The sequence below is a fragment of the Hyposmocoma kahamanoa genome, unplaced genomic scaffold, assembly GCF_003589595.1.
Source record: "Hyposmocoma kahamanoa isolate Upper Pololo Valley unplaced genomic scaffold, ASM358959v1 66, whole genome shotgun sequence".
In the NCBI taxonomy this organism is placed as follows: domain Eukaryota; kingdom Metazoa; phylum Arthropoda; class Insecta; order Lepidoptera; family Cosmopterigidae; genus Hyposmocoma; species Hyposmocoma kahamanoa.
This window is the reverse complement of record NW_020653854.1, coordinates 3,919,088-3,939,937: the sequence shown is the minus strand read 5'-3', so window position 1 is coordinate 3,939,937 and position 20,850 is coordinate 3,919,088. Positions and strand designations below refer to the sequence as shown.

The window sequence follows — 20,850 nt, the reverse complement described above, 5'->3', positions numbered from 1 at the left end:
CTTACCATGTGTTCAGTTCGTTCTTTGGCCTCTTGATAAATATCCAAGCATTTCTTTCTTGTATCATCATTCTCTAAAGTCTTAAAAGCTCTGTTTACAATCTCAAAAGCCTGCTGTGCTCGCTCCAAATCTTCCTGCAATCAAAACACAGGTACAGTGTTATTTTTCTGTCTTTAAAATTGCCAAGAATCTATGGATGTTACTGATTTTACCACATGGAGTTAATCCAGTTGTTGACCAAGTAATCAACAATTAAACTTATCTAACATTTAAACATTTATTCATTACAGTTTCTTTTCAAAATAAATTAATATTGTACTTAGATGCTAAAACTTTAAAAAAGTTAGATTATATCAGATAAGTATTTTTTTAAGAACAAATTTAACAATGCATATTCCTTTCTGTGGCCCTCATCTCTTTCATGTACACTACTTGACTCCGTCCTTTCCTTACCTATGGGTCGCTGCATCAGGCTGTCTCATGGTAAGCATTCCTTCCATCTGCGGATAAAAACGAAACGTTGACGGGCGTAACCGTCTAAACTAAACAAATGAAGACCGCCTAGTAATTTTTACTATTGGAGATTTAGATCTAGTTTTGCATCCTCAACTGTACATATCTGTTAATTACATTTAGCCCTTTACTGTAAAAAATTACAGTTGAAATTTGGTATAAGTGACAGCTTCGGTGAAGCAATGTTATGCAAAATATGCAGGCTGATTTCGTGTCACAAAATTCTTTTTCACATTGAACATAGAACTATGTCCTGAAATCTATAATCGCATATATTTGTTTTCTCAAACAAACCAATGTTCCAGGCTCTTTACAGTCACATGGTCATGGTTGTTTTGGGACCTGGGGGTCTATTCTTGTTCTCTGTCCGAAACAATTACTCTCAAATAATACTTGACAAAATTAAAAGGCACATGATGCGAATGAAGTTTCATACTCAACATTGTCTTTTGATTGGTGGAGTAATTCTCATTTGACAGTAAATGTTTCGGACGAATCTCAGACTGAGAATGGGAGTAGACCCACAGTAAAGAGTTCTAAACGTTACCTTGTTTGAAAAAAATGCAAATTTATAGTCTGTTCTAATCCATTTTGAACAAAAAGTAAACAAACCTGTTTGTCGAGTTCTTAGGTTTTCGCGATTGTTACACATAGGAAATGAAACTATTTTTCCGGATTTAAATCGCGTATATTTCTTTTTCAAGCAAACCAACCTGTTTAGTTAAAATTCTAAAGCAATCACTCAATAAACCGAATAAGTAACACTTTCACATATATTTATTACTATTATTATATATATTAATTATATGGTTGCATAATGCTGTTCGAAAGAAACATTCGGTTCAATCAATTAAAGTTTAGTAATCGATTTATTAAATCGAACATTTCAATCGCAATGAAACGAGTATCTAAGTGTAAGGATTTGAAGGAGGATTTAAATTGAAATTTTAAATACGCTTATCTAAGTGATGTAAGGAAAACCGCTAGTATGACTCAATTAAACAAATTGATTCATTCAATTAATTAATCGATTTGTAGTTGGCGTTAAAATTGGCCATCACTAAACCGTCTATGGTCGGTGCAGTGACTTGTTTGTTTACTTTTCGTTCAAAATGGATTGAAACAAACTATACAAAAGAAGATTTTGACTTAAAATATGTACCAATCGTAAAATCCAAAGATCTTGGTGCCGAGAACCAGAGCTTCAAGTTGTTAGCCAGTGTAACAGACTTTGAAATAGCAAGTCTACCAAAAATGTCACCTCTACAAGCGAAACAACAGCCTTGTTATAACCACTCACCATATTCTTGTCAGGATGCACAAGAATGGATAACCGTCTGTATTTCTTCTTGATTTCTTCGAGAGTACATTCTGGCTCCAACTGCAGCACTTCAAAGGGGTTCAAGTTGAAATAGGTAGAACCTGGGCGTAGTAAACGGTCAATTTGTTGTTTTGGTGTCAATACGGAGTCACGCTTTTCAATCTCCTTTACCTAGAAACAAAAAATTAATTCATCAATACGAAACTGGCTTTTACCAGGTGTTCTTTTGTCTAAATTGAATAAACAAAACGTATCGTGCCACTAAATATGCTCACCTCTGTGTAAAACTCATCAAACGATGGATCGTTCATAGCTGACGACGACGACATTTTGATGAACTAAATCCGATGATTACTATACCTAATTTTAAAATATCTATCTACTAAGGTCCGCCACTGATATTTTAAAGTAAATCTATGAAATATTCTTAAAAGAGAAACGAAAATCAAGATATTTGATCACAGCTTCCAAGAAAATGCGCCATGACAGGTATTTTTTCAGTGTTGCCAGACTTTTGCGCAGTTAATTCGCCAATTTATGTGTGTTAAGTGGCCGATATTCGCCCAAGTCATAAAATCCCTAAAAATTAGGAAAAACAATTCTAAAATTCTGCTTGCTGCCGGTTATGAGGGAACATGAACTCTCTTATTTCCCACAAAATCCCCTATAAAGTTTGTAATTCCCCAGACAACTTATTAAGTAGCCTAAAATCGCCTTTCCCTATTTCAAACTTAGCCTAAATATCGTCGAGTCGTTGATCACATTTTTAGTCATCGCGCGCCTAATCTGGCAACAGTGTACTTTTTTAAATCGTTATTATAAAGTAGAGCAGGACAGTTTCTACAAAAAACTGTATCACACTACACTTGCTTCGCATTATGTAAAATAGAAAAATAAGCACATTTTTGGCATTGTCCTTTCATCGTAAAAAAATAAAGAACAAATCGGTTAAAAATATTAAAGTCGAACTTTAGAGTATGCGGTACCACCTTAGAGGATGGAACCAATAGTCTAACGGCACCATGTTGTTAGTTATGTCTCAGATTTAGATTTCCTATGAGTCTGTTAAACTTGTGAATTTTCTTGATCGTACGAAAAAGAAATGATATTACGTTAAATTCCTGGACGTAAATTAAGGGGACGGCCATGCATGTTTCATATTATAAATTTTTAGAAGTTATATTAATGGATTATATCATTGACTTATGGATTATATTAATACAATTTGTAAGTCAATTTGTAAGAAATTATAAGAAAAAGATTTTGATAATGACGAAGTACTATTTAGATAAGAAGATTGTAATTTGCACATGTTTGTAATGCAGACTTTTTGGTCCAGTGGCATGAGGTAATTTAAATATTTAATGTTTCATTTGAAAACGGATTGTCTTTTGTTATTTCCATTTGATTGTTTTTACATATCCTTTCTAAGTACTGATAGTTTTCGTAGAAATAAATAAATTTCATCTCTCGCCAGGACTGGTAACTGTAAAGGTACTAACTGGGTGATAAATCTTTCATAGATTTCTCATAGATGGCGCTACGACGAAAAAGTCGTTGAAAAAACAGAATACAAAGACACGACGCAAGCACATAAAAAAATTCGTGAGGTCCGTTGGTTCGTTCCGTGGCTTAGTAGGTATAGCGTCTGCCACGGTAAGCTAGAAGACGTCGGTTCGAATCCGGCCGGATCTAAGGAATTTTTTGTTTGTTGTTTGTGTTCGATCTTTGTATTAATAACATTGAGTTACAAATAAATGGACGACGGGTCTAATACAAAAACCACGAAAAAAATGTCCCAAGTCAACCTATTTAAACGTAATGACATGTCAAGGAATATGACAAAGCTAAAACGTTGAATTTAAATTGTAATGTCATCGCAGTACTGTCTAATTTTGCTTGCTTCGCTGTCAGTCGAACAAACGAAGACTAGAGCGTGAATGACGCTCTGTATACGATTTTAACGCCCTATAAGTTCGGACACTTTTAAGCGCGGACCCGACGTCCATATAATTGTAAGTCAATGATTAATAATTATAAGAAACTAGTGGAGTAATTCCACAAAAAATAATTGAATATCAATTCAATAAAAATGTAAAAAATAGATATTCAATTGTTTTTTGTGAAATTACTCCACTAGTTTGTTATAATTATTAATACAAAGATCGAACACTCAGAAAAAATCCTTCGATTCCTTCGATCGAACCGGATTCGAACCGATGTGTTCTAGCTTACCGTGCCAGACGCTATACCAACTAACTTGCTTAAAGTAGTTAAGAAAGGGCGATGTGTACCCGACTTGGAGTTATCTCAAAGTAAATGTAATGTAACTCGTCAATTCCACAGTTCATATTACAATGTTGTTGGCTGACTCACACATCCAGTCACTTCACACTCTGATAGATTGATTTTCTTGTATTTTATTTGCAAACTCTCCAAATGTTTGGAATGACACCGGTCGATTTGAGTGTGTGCGCGTAATTAACGTTAACGCAGTAACACTTGTTTTTTAATTTGGTAAGTGCTTAAATTATTTTTGATTTTTTAATATATTTTTTTGTGCCTATCACAATTTTATGTCAGTGTCGTCGATCGAATTGTAGGAGTGACAACACGCGGGAGGCGTGGCTTTTATGTTTGATTACTACTCACTACCAAATACAGACCTACAAAGTGTCATAGAGTACAACAAAAACTGAAAAAGTTATTTACGGTTAATTTATTATGTTTTCGAAAAAGTCACAGAACAAAAGTTGTTGTTTATGATGTCAGTAATATTGTCCTGCGAGGTTGTTAGCATTTTAAAAATAACCCTGTATAAGCGGTGGAAGATTATTAATTGTTTCGTTCGCATCGTTCCTATTATATTAAAAGCAAGTGACTTATTAAGCTCGCCTCACGACTTTGGCTCCGCAACGCAGACAGATCCTTGTTCCTACTGAACTAAAAAAACTTGTGAACCATTATGAGAGATCGTACAATAGGAACTAGTTCGTTTCGGTCAGATGAACAACTATTCATCTTTTTTTTGACTATAAAATTGAACTTCGACTCACGCTACTTCGACAACATGTTAAATCGACATGATTTTACTCAGACATTACGTTACTCCGACAACATGTTACATCGCCATTTAGGCTACTTTGAGGGGTCGCGCGGCGACTAAAAAGTGGTCGGCGACTCGGTGATATCTAGGCTATGTTTGAAATAGGAAAAAGTTATCTTAGGCTACTTAATAAAATGTCTGGGGAATTACAAATTTTATAATTTTATTGGGGATTTTGTGAGGAATGGAGTTGTAAAATAACTCATTTGGAGGTTTGAGTATATCGACGTGTGTGGGGTATTGCTGCCGGATATTGGGGAATATGAACCCCCAATATACGGCAACAAGTAGAATTATTTTTCTAGATTTTTCGGGATTTTATGGCTTGGGCGAATATCGGCTGCTTAACATACATAATTTGGCGAATTAACTTCACAAAAGTCTGGCAACACTGCTGCTCACGTTTGCTTGTATGAGTGAGTATCTTCAATTCTTGTTCGTTTGCAAACAATTTTTAAGGTTAGATTTTTTAAACATATGTCGTGTGAGTTGTTCACATTAAGTTTATCGTAATGCTTTATTTTTATGACACTTTTGACTAAGTTATGTCACAACTCATGAGCTTACTTTTTATTTCTAGAAGTGTCTTGCAATTACCTACCTACCCAAAGTTTGTCACAACCCATGAGTTTGATTTATATTTTCAAAAGTGTTACGCTATTACTCAACTGCTATGTAGGTATAAGTACTAAAAACTTATTCGTTGTTCTATCGTAACTTCTTTTTCGTTGTTTAATAAATTATCTTGTAGTACACAAGCTCACTATAACTGGAAAAGCAATACATCTAGGTTTTTACTTTTTTAGAATAAGTTTTTACTGAAAACTACGTACTCAGTTATGATAAACTACTTTTCCTATGTTTAGTATGGCTAAGTATTAGTTATGTCTAAACACCTTCGCCTAGTTTATAATCAATGGTCTGAAAAAGGTGTACCATTATAGATACATATATGTATAGATAAAAGCACCAAATATTAATTAATTACGGATTTCCGGATGAAAGTAACTCCTCTCTTTATTCTATTTATGAAGATAAATAGCCGTACATGGGCAAGGCCGTCAAAAATGGCACTTTTTCGTCTTAAACGTGCAGTAGTTTTTTTTATAAAAAGCACTAAAATAATCTAGTGCGAAGATTTTCCATTTAAAATATTACATTTCTGCTAGTGGTTCGAATTTATAAACATCTGTTATACCGTGTTTTTGGATTTAAATAAAATATTTTTAGAGCCCGATCGCAACGATTCTCATGCAAACTAAAATTATCTAAAATTCCCCTCGTAAATAAAATTGTAAATTATTTTTTTTCTTAAGTTCTACTAGCAAATGTTGCCGTTCCGTCAATATGCGGTATCTAAAGCTACGGAGGGGCGGATAGTGACCATTCTTGTTACCTTTCTATTTCAGTTCTCTCCTGCATTTTTTACTTTGCAACAGTAGAATTACTTTAAAATCTCCACGACTTCATATGTCAGCAGTTTAGCCTTATGACGATGCAGAAAAACCATTTCCTCAAATCCGGAATTCGAAACAGTAATTAATTAATATTTGTTTGTTTTAACAACTCTATGTCGCCTTGTAGCTATCATACATGTACTATATACGTGGAACACCTTTTTCCGGCCATTATTTATAATAAAACAGTTTTATCGTTTTTTTAACCTAGACATTTTGACATGAATAACAGACTCAGCCTATGCCTTGAGATAGTAAGATACTACTCATACATCACTATTTATTTATCAATTTGATTCATTGACATGTTTTTTTAACAGACAATGTACTCATTCAAAGATAAAGTGGTTCTGATCACGGGCGCTAGCTCTGGAATCGGTGCAGAAACTGCACTAGAATTTTCAAAACTTGGAGGAAAGTTGGCCATTACTGGACGAAATAAGAAAAATTTAGACGATGTCGCTAAACAATGTGAAGATGCGTCACCAGAAAAATTGCAACCTCTGATTATTGTAGCAGACATGAACAATGAGAACCACGTTGAAAATATCATAGCAACTGTAATTAACGTCTTCCAAAAGCTCGATGTTCTAGTTAATAATGCTGGAATTCTTGAATCTGGTACCATTGAAAATACGTCGTTAGAGCAATACGATAGGGTCATGAATACTAACGTTCGTGGCCCGTACCATTTGACGCTGTTAGCTGTCCAGCATCTTGTTAAAACAAAAGGCAATATAGTCAATGTATCCAGCGTGACTGGTCTGAGATCTTTCCCTAATGTTCTTGCATACTGTATGTCGAAATCTGCTCTGGACCAGTTCACAAGATGCGTTGCTTTGGAATTGGGTCCTAAAGGCGTACGCGTGAACGCTGTTAATCCTGGAGTAATTACCACCGGAATTCATATGAAATCGACTATGAATGAAACAGAATATCGAGAATTTTTGAAGAAATGTGAGCAAACTCATGCTTTAGGAAGAGCAGGAGATACTAAAGAAGTTTCTTCAGTTATTCTATTCTTAGCAAGTGATGCTGCAAGTAATATGACTGGAGTAACTTTACCTGTTGACGGTGGACGCCACGCCATGTGTCCACGTTAAATATAATGGCAGTGATCGGCATTGAGGAGTTCATTTACCTAAAGTATGAATGTTTTCATAGTATGGACATGGCCATTTCGTCGTCAAAGCGAATAAAATGCATGTTTTTACTGTTTACATTTTAAACATTCCAAAATATAGGTTGTCAAAAGCAAAATTGTTTAAATGACTACAGTTTTTAGATAAACACAACTACAATATTATTTTTAAGACAATTAACATATTATATTATAATTTGAATTGAATAAGACAACAATAATTGTAGCAAATACTTAATAGGAAATAATAATTTGTTGCCAATGTACTCCAATTTCAATAAATACCAAATACGCATACACAAATCGTCGGAGATAATGCAATTACGCGTAACCAGCATATTTTGATTATGAGTCTCCATTTCGGAAATTTAGTCGCCATATCAAATCTGCGTAAATGTCGTGGCAACCAAATTAGCGTGATTTACGGCAATCTATTGTTATCAGTCCATAGTCCAGTACATAAATTAATACTTACTGTACAAAAATGGAAGTCGTAGCCGTTGAAGTAACAAAGTAATAACGTTAAATCCCTCTCCTCTGAAATTTGGTTTGGTGCAGATACGCACTTTTTACCAATACTACATACGCGGATTTGCACTATCCCCGACGAAATATAATCAGTTCCGAGAATAACCCGGGATTTGTAGAAGGGAGTGTCCACGTTTTTCTTTAGTTTAGCTGAATAAAGCCCTCAATTCCGATCACTTTATAGGAGTCATATTGTCATAATATTTTAATGAAAAGAAGAGTTATGTATGGTTGAATATATTTTTTCGAATAAATCGTTTACGTCTTATCTAATAGTGTTTTAATTCGTTGAATTTCCAAACTTGTTCATTCAATTGTAAACCTTGTTGCTTTGTACCTTGTGATGGTATTTGAAACATAACTATGAAAAGGTTGTTGTAAAAGTATCTAGCGCGGATTTATATTGAATTTCGTCTGAATGCTTTTATATCCAATGTCATTCATTCAGTTAGGCTCAATTTATATTGCGGCGGAACGGAGTGGAAGCAAATTTTTGTAACATAACACAATGAACTTTATGGTCAATTGTGTAACGTTCAAACTAGATACGAGGCAAAATCTAAGCAAGACAAAGCGCGTGAATTCCGCGGAAAATTTTCGCTCGTATCCATATAGATTGCACGTCACAATTGATCATAAAGTTCATTATGCTATGTTGCAAAAATTCGCTTCGATTCCTTTCCGCCGCAATATAAATTGATACTTACGATTTTTTACGAGTATTAAAGGGTTATTATTATGCCTTTGGGTGGAGTATACGGAATTCGAAATGGGCCCAATCCTTGGTTATTACGATTTTAAAAGTACATGGCAAAATTGCACAGGCTGAGTGTCTAGATATTTATATAATAACATGAAAAACCAAATATTTATGCGTCTCGTCGTCACAACACGCTATCTATTATAAGTAGGTAGTATTCCATAGGTAGTAATAGAGTACCTAGTCATTTTTTCTAAACAAATTTGGTGATGCAAATAAATATATATTTATCCCATTGACTTACAAATAAATGGACGACGGGTCTAATACACAAACCACGAAAAAAATGTCCCAAGTCAACCTATTTAAACGTAGTGACATGTAAATGAATATGAAAAAGCTAAAACGTTGAATTTAAATTGTAATGTCATCGCAGTACTGTCTAATTTTGCTTGCTTCGCTGTCAGTCGAACAAACGAAGACTAAAGCGTGAATGACACTCTGTATACCATTTTAACGCCCTACAAGTTCGGACGCTTTTTAGCGCGGACCCGACGTCCATATAATTGTAAGTCAATGATTTATCCCCTTATTTTTTTATTTCAGCTGTTAGTCTGTTCTTGCATGGTTGTTGCCTATGCTTGTGTTTAGTAGCAGTAGAACTCCTTGTGAAAGAGTTCATCCAGGGAAGTACTGCCACCTTACCTATTTCTTCCGCCAAGCAGTAATGTCAGCATTACTGTGTTCCGGAAGGGTAAGGGTGCTGGTGAAATTGCACAGGCACGTGGGACTTGTCAACTTATGTCTCAGGGTGACGAGCGCAGTGGCGGTGCTCCTCAGATCTTTGCTATTTATAGCTCGTGAGTGGCACTGCAACTGTTATGGACAGGCGTGTAGCTTACCATCAGGCGTACAACTTGTTCATCCCGTCACTTGATATTATTACAAAAAAAAAAAACTTGGAGGAATCGGATTTTAGTTTCAATAATCTTATTCGTCTTTGTATTTCGTCACCTGAAAGCGGATGCATGTAAGAAGTCTACATTTATTTTAATTCATGAAAATTAGCGTAGGTAGGACAAAAAAATTTCAAATTTATAGAAAATGTTGGATGGTGAATCTTCTCCGCATATTAAGAGAAAAAAAACTAAAATTGCATGTAGTGTATTAGTATTGTTAAATAAGAAACAAATATTGAATTGATGGTCAATGAAACGTCTCTATATAGCAATGGTTTTGTTTTCTTACAACCTACTTCAGTGCTGATAAGTTTTGTAACAAATCAGTATTCGTGTCCCTGCTCTCTAAGTGGGCGGCCATTTTGAATATAGTACTAGAATATAGTTCGGTATCCTTGAAATTGGTTAAACAAAAACACAGTATGTAATATATAAATTGATCGTTTATTTGCGAAACCACATACATAGAACAGAATGATAGAGAACTGCTCTACGATGATGAAAAGAGATTAGCGAGGACGACTGACGATGGAACTATGTTACAGCCTCTAAGCTTCAACATACAAGGTGGGGCAAAAGGTACGCCCGAGTTCGTGGGAGTAATTGAAAAAAAAAAACTTCAGACCTTACGGTATTGATTTTTTAAATTATTTCTGTACATCTTACAGTTTTTTCCTCGAGTTTTGAATACGATGTCTGCAAGATGGTTTTCAACAGCAAGATACTACTTACTGTAGTCGGTTTCTAACATTTTCAGTTACTTTTCGACACATGTCAAGCGGTATACTTCCTCAGTAAATCAGGCTTTGAAGTCTTCTGCGGTGTAGCCAAGTTTAAAAACTTTATCCTTCTAATAATCCAACCGGACAAACTCCTAGGGACTTATAACCGGCAGCGCACGGGCCACCCCGCATCAAAATCGTAAGTTCTGTAATTTTTATTTAATTTATCCCCCAAACTCGAGGGTCTCTTTTGCGCCACTCTGTATTACTCAATTAAATATTTACTTAACTATGAATTACTTAATTGTAGGTATAGTTGGTGTACACTCCACACATCAGCTTATTGCAGTAAGCAGACAGCTACAGGTGAAGACTAAAAATCAGCAATGCTGTAGGGCTAGCACGACAGGCGCGACTTGAGCGAGAGCGACATAGAGCGCGACATACCGCTGTCCTTGCATAGAGATATCGCGCTGTATGTCGCTGTCGCGCAAGTCGCGTCCCGTCGTGCTAGCCCTACTGAGTCTTTAATCTTTTCGTCCACATTACTTCATTGTATTTAATATGAGCCTGCTATTATTGTGATTTCTATGTTTGCAGATAAATAAATGTCTTTATGACATTAATTTAAATTTTATGATGCTCACCACTTGACACGAGTGCCGCAAAGAAAATGCAAATAAAAGTGTACCAGTGTACTCCTTATCTACATTTTGTAATAAAAATATTTGTTACGTTCACCAAAAGACTTTTTTTCCAAAACTTTGGGTGTTTAGTTTAGATACTAACCTAAACTGCAGTTATGGAGTATCGTATGTCGTGAAACCAAACTGACAATCGCAGATTTTATAAAGTATCATGTGAGAAATGAACCACTTACCCTAACTTACACTAACCACTGGAACACATAAACTCTAATTTCGACGAAGTTTCGCTATGCACCACGATTAGTATGAAAAGACATCGAGATCACAATATGTCGGATCGTGATGTTGAGTTAGCTGTCCAGTTTATGGAATCCAGTGTTTACAACAGTAATAAGATAACCAAAAATTGTTTGACTTCAGTTTCACATGCAGATACAGGCTGATTTGTCGGGAGAAAATTTGGACAATATTGACGGCGCAAGGAGTCAAGGCGGTAGCCAGGTGTACACATGCGTTTGTCCAGAAACCCATGACCGTCGAGCCGTGTACATAATCGAAATATCGAGAGACAACTGAAAAGTCGTACCCTTATACCGTAACTCATGATTTATTACATTCCACTGCAACTCACAAATCAACAAAAATCAAGGATGACATTAATGGTTACAAATTTTTTTTCAGCCGGCTAACCTGTAAGGCGTGTCACAACCTGTTGGTCTGTCTGTCGTCCCAGTTCATTGTTGCATTGTACAACACTCATTTTTCTCATAAGTTTAACTTGAACCGGAAAGAGTGAATAACCTGCCACCTGGCTGTCTTACATTTTAGCCAGTAAAAGTAAGGAACTAGTTCTTAGGTTTTCGCGATTGTTACGCATAGGAAATGAAACTATTTTTGAATGTGAAATGAAACTCATGGTCACGGTTGACAGGGACCTGTAAAGGGCCCGAAACGTCGGTTTGTTTGAAAAAACAAATATACGCGATTTAAATCAGGAAAAATAGTTTCGTTTCGTACAAAGAACTAGTTCTCCAGAGCTATAATCCTAGCACACTCATGTTTGTTTTCTTCCTTTCCTCCAGATCTTTAACCTGACCTCAAACCTGAATATAGTTAAGATACTTAGGAAGTCTTATTCACCAATCTTATCCATCATCCCTGTCCAGCCAGCCTAAGTAAATAATTCTTACCAAAAGTGCAACGTAAATCTTATATCAACAACGTGCGTTTGAACGTATCATGCGTTGTAGTCAGTGTTGCCAGATGGTTACATTTCTTAAAATCTTCGACCTTGTGACCCACTCACGTAATGTGTAAGTAACTTTTGTTTTTAAGGCAATTAAAGTATCTTTTGAAGACATTGAGATTTTTAAATCCAACTATACTTGCTATTGTAAATCTTAAATAGTTTATAAACGCGTCCAAAATTAGACAATAAAGTATCTCAGAAATGACCACTGACTTACAAATAAATGGCGCAAAAAAAATTAAATCAATCAATCTAACTTGATCTTTTTACAGTTAGATTTTTTTTAAACTTTAAAAATGTAACTTTTGCAGAAACAAATTAACTTTTCGGGTAACGAAACGTAATTTTTCGATTCAAGGGCCCTGGCACCACAGGTTACAGTAGATGGTAATAATTTTTCCTTTTAGTCACGATATAATTTTATAATATGAATATGTTTGTTATCAGTTAAGGAAATTAGTTATGAGATTTCAACTTCATTAACAAGAATTGGAGACTCTAATACAGCAGGACTAGATTTCTCTTGATAATTGCAGCATTAGGAGGGGCCATAATACAACCTACAACGTTCAAGACGATCTTGGCTGTTCCGGTTCCAGCAGCAATTAAGTTAGGAGCGCAAGCTACTGCAATTACTGGTATTGATGTCAAAAATTTGATTACTTTCCCCTGTAAATGGAAATATGAATTATTATAATCACAAATCTGCGATTGGTACAGTCATAAGCATGTCAATTTTGTTTCTTTGGAAATTTAACTTTTCGCAAGTGGTATAAAGTTGAAATCAAAACGTAAGTGTCATGTTTCACGTGCTTTGGACTCTGGACGTGCAATCAGCAAAGTTCAAGTTTCCAGTCCCAACACAGTTTTGTTTGCAAGCGGGGATTGTACCCTAGGCCCGTATCTTGTTTTGTTGAGCACTTTTTTGGGAAACCTTGTGTTTTTAATATAAATATGATCTAGATGTACAAGACTTTGGGGTTTAAGCGCCATTGGCTGACAAGAACAAACAAAATGGCCGCTACTAACCACCGTTACTTGCACGCAAACGGAACCTGTAAAGCGTCGAATTTATCGTAAGACCTGCATAAGTGCCGACAGGTCCTTTGTACTTTAGGTACGTAAATTGTAGATATATTTTCCAACTTTACAAGGACATCATTTAGGCCCATCCGAAAAAATTAGTTTTTTATTCTAGTTCAGTGTACTTATTAAATACGAACGTCACGAGAGGAGCATAAAGACATATCAGTCCAGAAACGGCCAAAAAATCTCTACTCAGTAGAGCTATGGACAGAAATTGGTTATGTGGAGTTTGTAAATCATTTCAAAATTCTGTGCCAGTTATATACTTGAAGACTTACCTGTTTTAGTAAGTGTAAGACCATTTTGAGCAAAACAAATGCTTTCTTTTCTAAACGGAAAGCAACTTTTGCCAAGCAAATGTGAAGTTTGAGCATACCCTCTTTTTTAGAACATTTTTTAAATTCTTCAAAAGCGTCAGTTACATCGGTGATTACTTTATCGGCAATATCAAGCAGCGCAGGAATCACTTCACTTTCAGGTAAGTGTTCTACGACACAAGTTACGTATTTGTTTGTAAGCTCTGAGACAACGTGGTTTATATCATTACGATGAGTCTGTAAATATATTGAAAGATTTAATAAGGAATAAAAAGTCTATGTAGTGGATAGCATGCACCCTTTTCCTACTCAGGTATGTTTATATGTAAGGTACTTACTTTAATACAGTTTAGCACTGTAGATCTTGTCGCCAATATATGCTTTAAAATCTCGTTTACTTTCCTGATAATCTCATTTGTACCGTCCTCAGTTGTGTTTTGTATAGTTTCAAGAAATCTTTTGAGTAGTTCAACTATGTGCAAAATCGCTTCCGACGAATAGGAAACCACTTTATTAACGATTAATCTGTGAGGTAATATTACTGATTAGACATTAGCTATTCATCTTTCACTGCAAAGATCTTTTTAACACATGTTTTGGTTACTATTAGTAAAACTTACATTATGTCCCTGGAAACATCTTCGATTACGTCACGTTTATGGCGTATCAGAGAGGTTTGTTCTAATTTGACTGGACTTTCATATGCCCCGCAAATCTGTAATTCAAAATTTCAAAAGAACTTTATGAACTTATTCCATCGCGAAATAATACGCGTCTAAATTGAAATAAAAGTGTTACTTTTAACAGTAATGTGTAGATTCAGCGATTGTGTAGAATCGTTCTATACTATACCGGGCTCCTTTAGGCAATGTTTTAGTTAATATTTTTTAAATTATTATACACATTGTCGCGAATTCATTTGTTCATATATATTTTTTTATTGATTTTCTTTATGGATTGTCAGTTGCGGTCGCGCGGCATTTAATATTTTTTATTTGTGCATATTTCTGTTCTTTTCTCACTCATTTTATATTCCGTACAGTGTATAACGTCCACTTCACAAATTACCTAGACATTGTATACAAAATCAAGGTATTGCATAGAATTAAAGAAGTATTTTTTTTATTTTAAAATGTAATTTCCGTGTGACAGTGAACTGTACTTAATTTTCAGGATGTTACTTTATTATCTAGTTTACTATGTTCTTGTATTTGAATGTAGTTGAACCGTAACTTACTTGCTAAATTCTTGTTTATGATTGTGGAACTCCAGGTCTATTTGTTCTAATCCATGTTTTTGTATAATTTACCTGTTTTATGACTTTGTTTCCCTTGAATAATGATAAAAAAATAATGCCAGCAGTAGATTTGGCAATATACTCGATGGGGAAAGTATGAAGTAAAATTCAAAATAATCAAATTAGTGATTTGATTAAAGGTTGGTTTATCCTTATTAAAAATAAATAATTCTGCCGCCAAGCAGTAATATGAGCATTACATGCACACGGGACTTGTCACCTTATGTCTCAGGGTTTCGGGCGCAGTGGCAGTGCTCTTCAGATCTTTGTGATTTAAAGTTCTGAGTGGCACTGCAACTGTTGTGGACAGGCGTGTCGTTCAACACCAGGCGCAGGACTTGTTCGTCTCGTCACTTAGTATTATAAAAAAAGACCCGTGCTCGGTATGGGACGTATAATGAGTAAATGGGGTGCACGAATACGATAAGAAGAAGAATGAATAAACCATAATCAACACTGAACTCACCGCTATCAAAAGGAATACCACTGGTAATGATCTCATTTTTTTCAAATGCTTTTGGAGTCGTGAGTACTTCTGTAAAACGACGCGTTTTCTCAAAAAAAAGAGAATAATATAAAATACGCAGTTTCTTGTTTTATATATGTGTAAGCCCTGCAATTCTCTAATATAAAGGATGTTAGTGAAACCATGCAAACCATTTTAATATGGTTGGGTATGGTTAAATGCATCAGTACGTGAAGAAATTTTATAATTGTGTTATTTTAAAATATTTTGTTTATAACTTATCACCAGTTATCGAAATTGATTGAGCTAATTTAGCTAAGCTAAACAATAAAGTGGACATTCCCTCCTATAAATCCCGAGATTTCTCGGATCTGGCGTATTATTTATTGAAATTTGAGTACATTGGGAACAAATTATTATTTATTGTTAATTTGCTTCAATTTAACAATTTAACAACTTTTAAAAATAAACATTTCAACCTATATATATTTTGGGTATTTTTAAACAATAGAAAAATAAAATATAATATTATAAAGTATACCTAGATATGGTTTGGGATTAATATTTAAGAAATTAAGTAACAAACATCATGTTATTATAATTTGGTGTTAAAATGTTGTTACCTATTTCTACCGCCAAGCAGTAATGTCAGCATTACTGTGTTCCGGTTTTGAAGGGTAAGGGTGCTGGTGAAATTACACAGGCACGTGGGACTTGTCAACTTATGTCTCAGGGTGACGAGCGCAGTGGCGGTGCCCCTCAGATCTTTGCTATTTATAGCTCGTGAGTGGCACTGCAACTGTTATGGACAGGCGCGAAGCTTATCATCAGGCGCACGAACTATTCGTCCGGTCACTTAGATATTAGAACCGTTTTACCCCCGAAGGGAATAAAACGGATATTTTGGGTCTAGCCAAGGCTTGACCCAATTTAAGGCCTTGCCGGCCTTTTTTCTTGAGACGGTACTGGAGAACGCGCGATGCGCTCCCGCCGGCCGCGCCTCCCGCGCTCCCCGCGCTGTTTTCAGTGGCGGGGCGCGACGATATAAGCGACTATTGCTGTGAAACGGGCTAGAACACGTGTAATTCATTCTCAAAATACGAAGTGTAATCTCTTAGGGTCAAGCCGCAGGCTCAGACCTAAAATATGAAAAAAAGTTAAAAATGTTTAAATTAACAAATTGTTATAATAATTATTAATACAAAGTTCGAACACTCAGAACACCGTGCCAGACGCTATACCAACTAAGCCACGGAACGAACCAACGGACCTCACGAATTTTTCTATGTGCTAGCGTCGTGTCTTTGTACTTGGTCTTTCAACGACTTTTTAGTCGTAGCGCCATCTATGATAAATCTATGACAGATTTAAAAGAGGTCGCTATAAAGGTACTAACTGGGTGATAAATCTGTCGTAGATTCGTTCGTTCGTTCCGTGGCTTAGTTGGTATAGCGTCGGGCACGGTATGCAAGAAGACGTCGGTTCTAATCCGACCGAATCGAAGGAGTTTTTTCTGAGTGTTCGATCTTTGTATTAATAATAATAACAAACTAGTGGAGTAATTTCACAAAAAATAATTGAATATCAATTCAATAAAAATTTCATTAAATTGTTATAACTTATGTAATATTGGAAGAGCGGGGTTTCCTGTCACAGGCACTATGTGCTTAAAAAGAGACTCCTGCCACTAGAAACTAGTCTAAACTGTGTTAAAAAAATAAAGGATTATTAATATTATTATAGTGAAATGAAAACTTTGTACTAAATGTTATTTTTCACAGCTTGTGCGTATTTGGATGACACAAATCCATGATAGCCGTTTAGCTCTTCAGGTTGTTTGGGTCATTTGAAATAAATACTGTAAATGATAAAGTGTACAAATGTTTGTTTACAAAGAGCAACCTCTAGAGTTTCTTGCTCATTCTTTTCAGGGAAATCTGGCTTAACAATGTGACAATTTCTTATTATTGTTTCAAATAAAGTTTGGATTTTGTTACATTTTATTAATTTATTTTAATGCAAGACTAATGCATTCCTATGTTTTCTATGTCCTGGGCCACAATAGTATGCGTATGAGTATGTATGAGTGTCTATGCTAATAAGAAGTCTTTCATACTAAGTCTATGTTTAATTGTCTTTAATCAACATCCCATAGCTATACCAGTGGTAAAATGACGTTATAATCAAGTCCTCAATTACGTGAGGCGAATATAATAATCAGTCATTGGTATAAACTAAAGTTTGAGAAGGTGGTTGGTTATTAAGATTGAACAACGTTTATACGGAATTAATACTAATTGTGCGGAAATAATCCTTCATGCAGACGGTAAGATATCGTTAAAGTTTATGTAATAATAACTGCACGTGAATGATAAAGTTAGTATAGTTCGTGAAATACAAGAAGCCTCAGGAGGAAAATGTTTGAAATATTTAGAATTAACTCTGTGACAGAGCACAGGGCTGCATTCACGTCTAGGCCCACTAGGCCCCGGCCTGTTGGCGCACCATTACACGGGGCACTCAAATTCTGAGAGAGTGAACATTAATAGGTATTCAAAGACAAAAATCAGTAGCAGTAGAGCTTCTCACAATCTAGTTCGTCCAGTGAAGTACTACCACTTTACCTATTTCTGTCGCCAAGCAGTAACGTAAGCATTACTGTGTTTCGGTTTTGAAGGGTAGGGTTGTGAAGTTACAGGCACAAGGGACTTGTTGACGTGGCTGTGCCCCTCTGGGGCTCTTTGAAATTTCAAGTTTTTAGTGGCACTGTAAATGATAAGTGGAACAGGCGTGTCGCTTACCACTAGGCAGACCACTTCTTCCTCCCATAACTTCTTGTCATAACGGTATAATAATATCCTAAAAAAAACAAATTCGTCAAAAAAAAAATGGAGTGTGTAACTAGCGCCGGCGCCAGTAACCAATACCTGGTGCCCTCTAGTAGACATGCAATCAAAATGGAATACTTACGGTTATATTTTAATATAGTGCAATTATGAGATTATGGTGGGAAGCACTAGCCTGTTTACATCGTTTGCGCAGCGAGAGACGCAGACTCTTTGGAGACGTCGCGAGCGGCGCTCGGCGCCCCGTAACGTCCTGAGTCCGTGTGGGTCGTACACCCTGTGTCATTGGTAAAGCCGGCACTGCAATGTATAGTGTAGCCATTCCCAAACATCGGGTAAATATTAAGAAGTCATGCCTAACTTTTTTTAAATTTAACCTGGAAACCTAGTTTTTTTTGTACTATATCTGCTTTGATTATTGTAGGAGGTTAAGGCAAAATAAAAGAAATAAATTTAGTTATTTTAAAGTTCAAATAATCTTTTTACTCATTTAATACTTGAGACAACTTGAGAGCAATATAACGAGAAGGTCTGTTAAGGATTTTTTTTTAAACAGAACAAGATAAACCATTGTGTTGGTACCATTATTAAAAATGTTAAAAGGTGTTCTTCTGGCAGACTTAGCTCGATCAAATTATTATTGATTTAGAGTTGTTTATTGTAGATAATTTTTTGTAGAGTAAAATATATTAAATTCAACAATTTCTTTTGCAAACAATTAATATTGTTCTAAATATAACACTAACCCTTTTGTAGAAATAATTTAACCGGCATATTTTCAACAATAACATTTTGACGACCTCGGTGGCCCAACAGCTTCTGTGGACGCTGGAAGGAAATCCTGGGTTCGATTACCGATAGAATCAATTTAAGTAGAATAGAATTTACAGTCATTTTTAGAATCTTATGAGCCCAGTAGGGCATGACAATAAAATTGAGAGGTAAATAGGTAGGTATATTATTATATTCGTATCATCATCATTCAGCTATACGACGCCCACTGCTGGGCATGGGCCTCCCCCAACGATCTCTCATATTCGTATAGTAAATTATTATATTCACGGAAAATCTGTATTTTATAATAGTATATACAAAATTTTATATTGTCTAGTCTGGTGTAACTTTAAAAAAAAAAATTGTTTATGACTATTAACAAATAGTATTGACGATATTTCATCTTCAATATAAGAAATACCTTCAGACAGAAAATGATAAAAAATACGAAATAGGTACAAAGAACGCCTGTACCATTTGTTGTGACGACAACAGATGTGTTTGACAAATAAATATTTGCCATTAAATTTTAAAAGGCGCTAATCTACAGATTTTTGTAAGTCAAAGGGAGTCACCACGCTTATTAACACAAAATGGCGTATTATGTGAAAAATAATGTTATACATAGTAAACGAAACTATTTTTCCGGATTTAAATAGCGCATATTTGTTTTTTCAAACAAACCACGTTTCGGGCCCTTTACAGGTCCCATGGTCACGGTTGACTGAGGTGGTATAGTCATCAACCAGTTATGTCTAATTTTAATGCAAACCATCCTATTTTTTCAATATAGTCATTGACATACCAAAGTTACAAAAGTTATTAATTAAATACCTTATTTTTAATTTTACAAAGAAACATTCCAATTACGCTACATTGTTTTACAAATTATTTTATTGTAATAATATAAATTTTTATTCAGTTAAATTTATTATTATTTAATAATGGAAATTAGAATAAATTAAAACATTTAATTAGTACTGCAGTCTTATGTCGGTTTGGGATTTTTCATCAAAGGAAATACTGGATCCGAAACTGGTGGTACGGAGAAACCATCTTCCGTAATAATAGCATAAATAAAAATAAAACTCTCGCTTTTCGCTGTCAATGCAATGTTTCAAGCTTTTTTAAGCATAAAGTCTATAGTAGCACCCCCTGGACAGCGCCCTACCCTAGGACACTCACCCTAACCTAGGCGGTACAGCACAATACATAACTAACAACGTCTTGCGCTTTGTTGAACTTAGTCTGTGAATGCTTTTACATTGATGCAATGTGTTATTGTTACGATTTTATCGAGTATTTAATTATTTATTGTTTATTAAGATTTTAAAAGTACATAGCAATATTGAAGTCTGTTGTTGTATTTACTTGTACATATAATAGTAGGTACCTATTTAGTTTTTTACATAAAACTCCTAAGGAAGAATCATAGTTTCGTCTCAATAATCTTCTTCGTTTTTGTATTACATCACCCAAAATCAGTAAAAGAAATAAAACCGCAGTTGGAATACGAATATTATTTAATTTAATATTTATTTCCATATTACATTACATTTTGAAAACTCTTCTGATTAAATAAAAGTACAGTCACACACAATATTTTCTTCCAGTAAAACAAATACATTCCTTCGGCCGCCGTCATTAGAGACAAACTTGACAATTCTGTTGCGTTGTAGCAATTAGCAACTTATTAATAGTTAGAATGAATGTTAATATAT

General features: G+C 35.1%; 3 protein-coding genes across 3 annotated transcripts in view; 1 reads left to right on the top strand and 2 right to left on the bottom strand.

Annotated features, from left to right (window-relative positions):
• The window catches only part of LOC113231845 (dnaJ homolog subfamily C member 8), an 8,364-nt gene extending 6,124 nt beyond the window's left edge, over nucleotides 1-2,240 (bottom strand). Inside the window, exons 1-3 of the mRNA XM_026466380.1 lie at nucleotides 2,110-2,240; nucleotides 1,814-2,005; nucleotides 6-134 (exon numbers count right to left, since the gene is read on the bottom strand). Of these exons, the coding sequence (XP_026322165.1) occupies nucleotides 6-134; nucleotides 1,814-2,005; nucleotides 2,110-2,163 (375 nt within the window). The 5' untranslated portion in view covers nucleotides 2,164-2,240. The remainder of the gene's footprint in view (nucleotides 1-5; nucleotides 135-1,813; nucleotides 2,006-2,109) is intronic.
• A 4,438-nt stretch (nucleotides 2,241-6,678) lies between these two features.
• On the top strand, nucleotides 6,679-7,694 carry LOC113231762 (3-oxoacyl-[acyl-carrier-protein] reductase FabG-like). The gene has a single exon (XM_026466280.1). It carries the CDS (start codon nucleotides 6,721-6,723, stop codon nucleotides 7,498-7,500), a length of 780 nt encoding a protein of 259 aa, XP_026322065.1. The 5' UTR covers nucleotides 6,679-6,720; the 3' UTR covers nucleotides 7,501-7,694.
• A 4,617-nt stretch (nucleotides 7,695-12,311) lies between these two features.
• On the bottom strand, nucleotides 12,312-15,613 carry LOC113231786. Its single transcript, XM_026466318.1, has 5 exons — nucleotides 15,510-15,613; nucleotides 14,367-14,461; nucleotides 14,085-14,271; nucleotides 13,708-13,983; nucleotides 12,312-13,012 (listed from the first exon to the last, which is right to left on the bottom strand). Exons 1-5 carry the CDS (start codon nucleotides 15,543-15,545, stop codon nucleotides 12,842-12,844), a joined length of 765 nt encoding a protein of 254 aa, XP_026322103.1. The 5' UTR covers nucleotides 15,546-15,613; the 3' UTR covers nucleotides 12,312-12,841.
• Between the last annotated feature and the right edge of the window lie 5,237 nt (nucleotides 15,614-20,850).

Bases quoted from the DNA above. Each gene is read 5' to 3' on its own strand.
- LOC113231762 (XM_026466280.1), top strand. From the start codon at position 6,721: ATGTACTCATTCAAAGATAAAGTGGTTCTGATCACGGGCGCTAGCTCT.
- LOC113231786 (XM_026466318.1), bottom strand. From the start codon at position 15,545: ATGAGATCATTACCAGTGGTATTCCTTTTGATAGCG. The intron at 14,462-15,509 runs GTGAGTTCAGTG...TTTGAATTACAG, and splicing joins TGGTATTCCTTTTGATAGCG to ATTTGCGGGGCATATGAAAG. The intron at 13,984-14,084 runs GTAAGTACCTTA...ATATATTTACAG, and splicing joins CAGTGCTAAACTGTATTAAA to ACTCATCGTAATGATATAAA.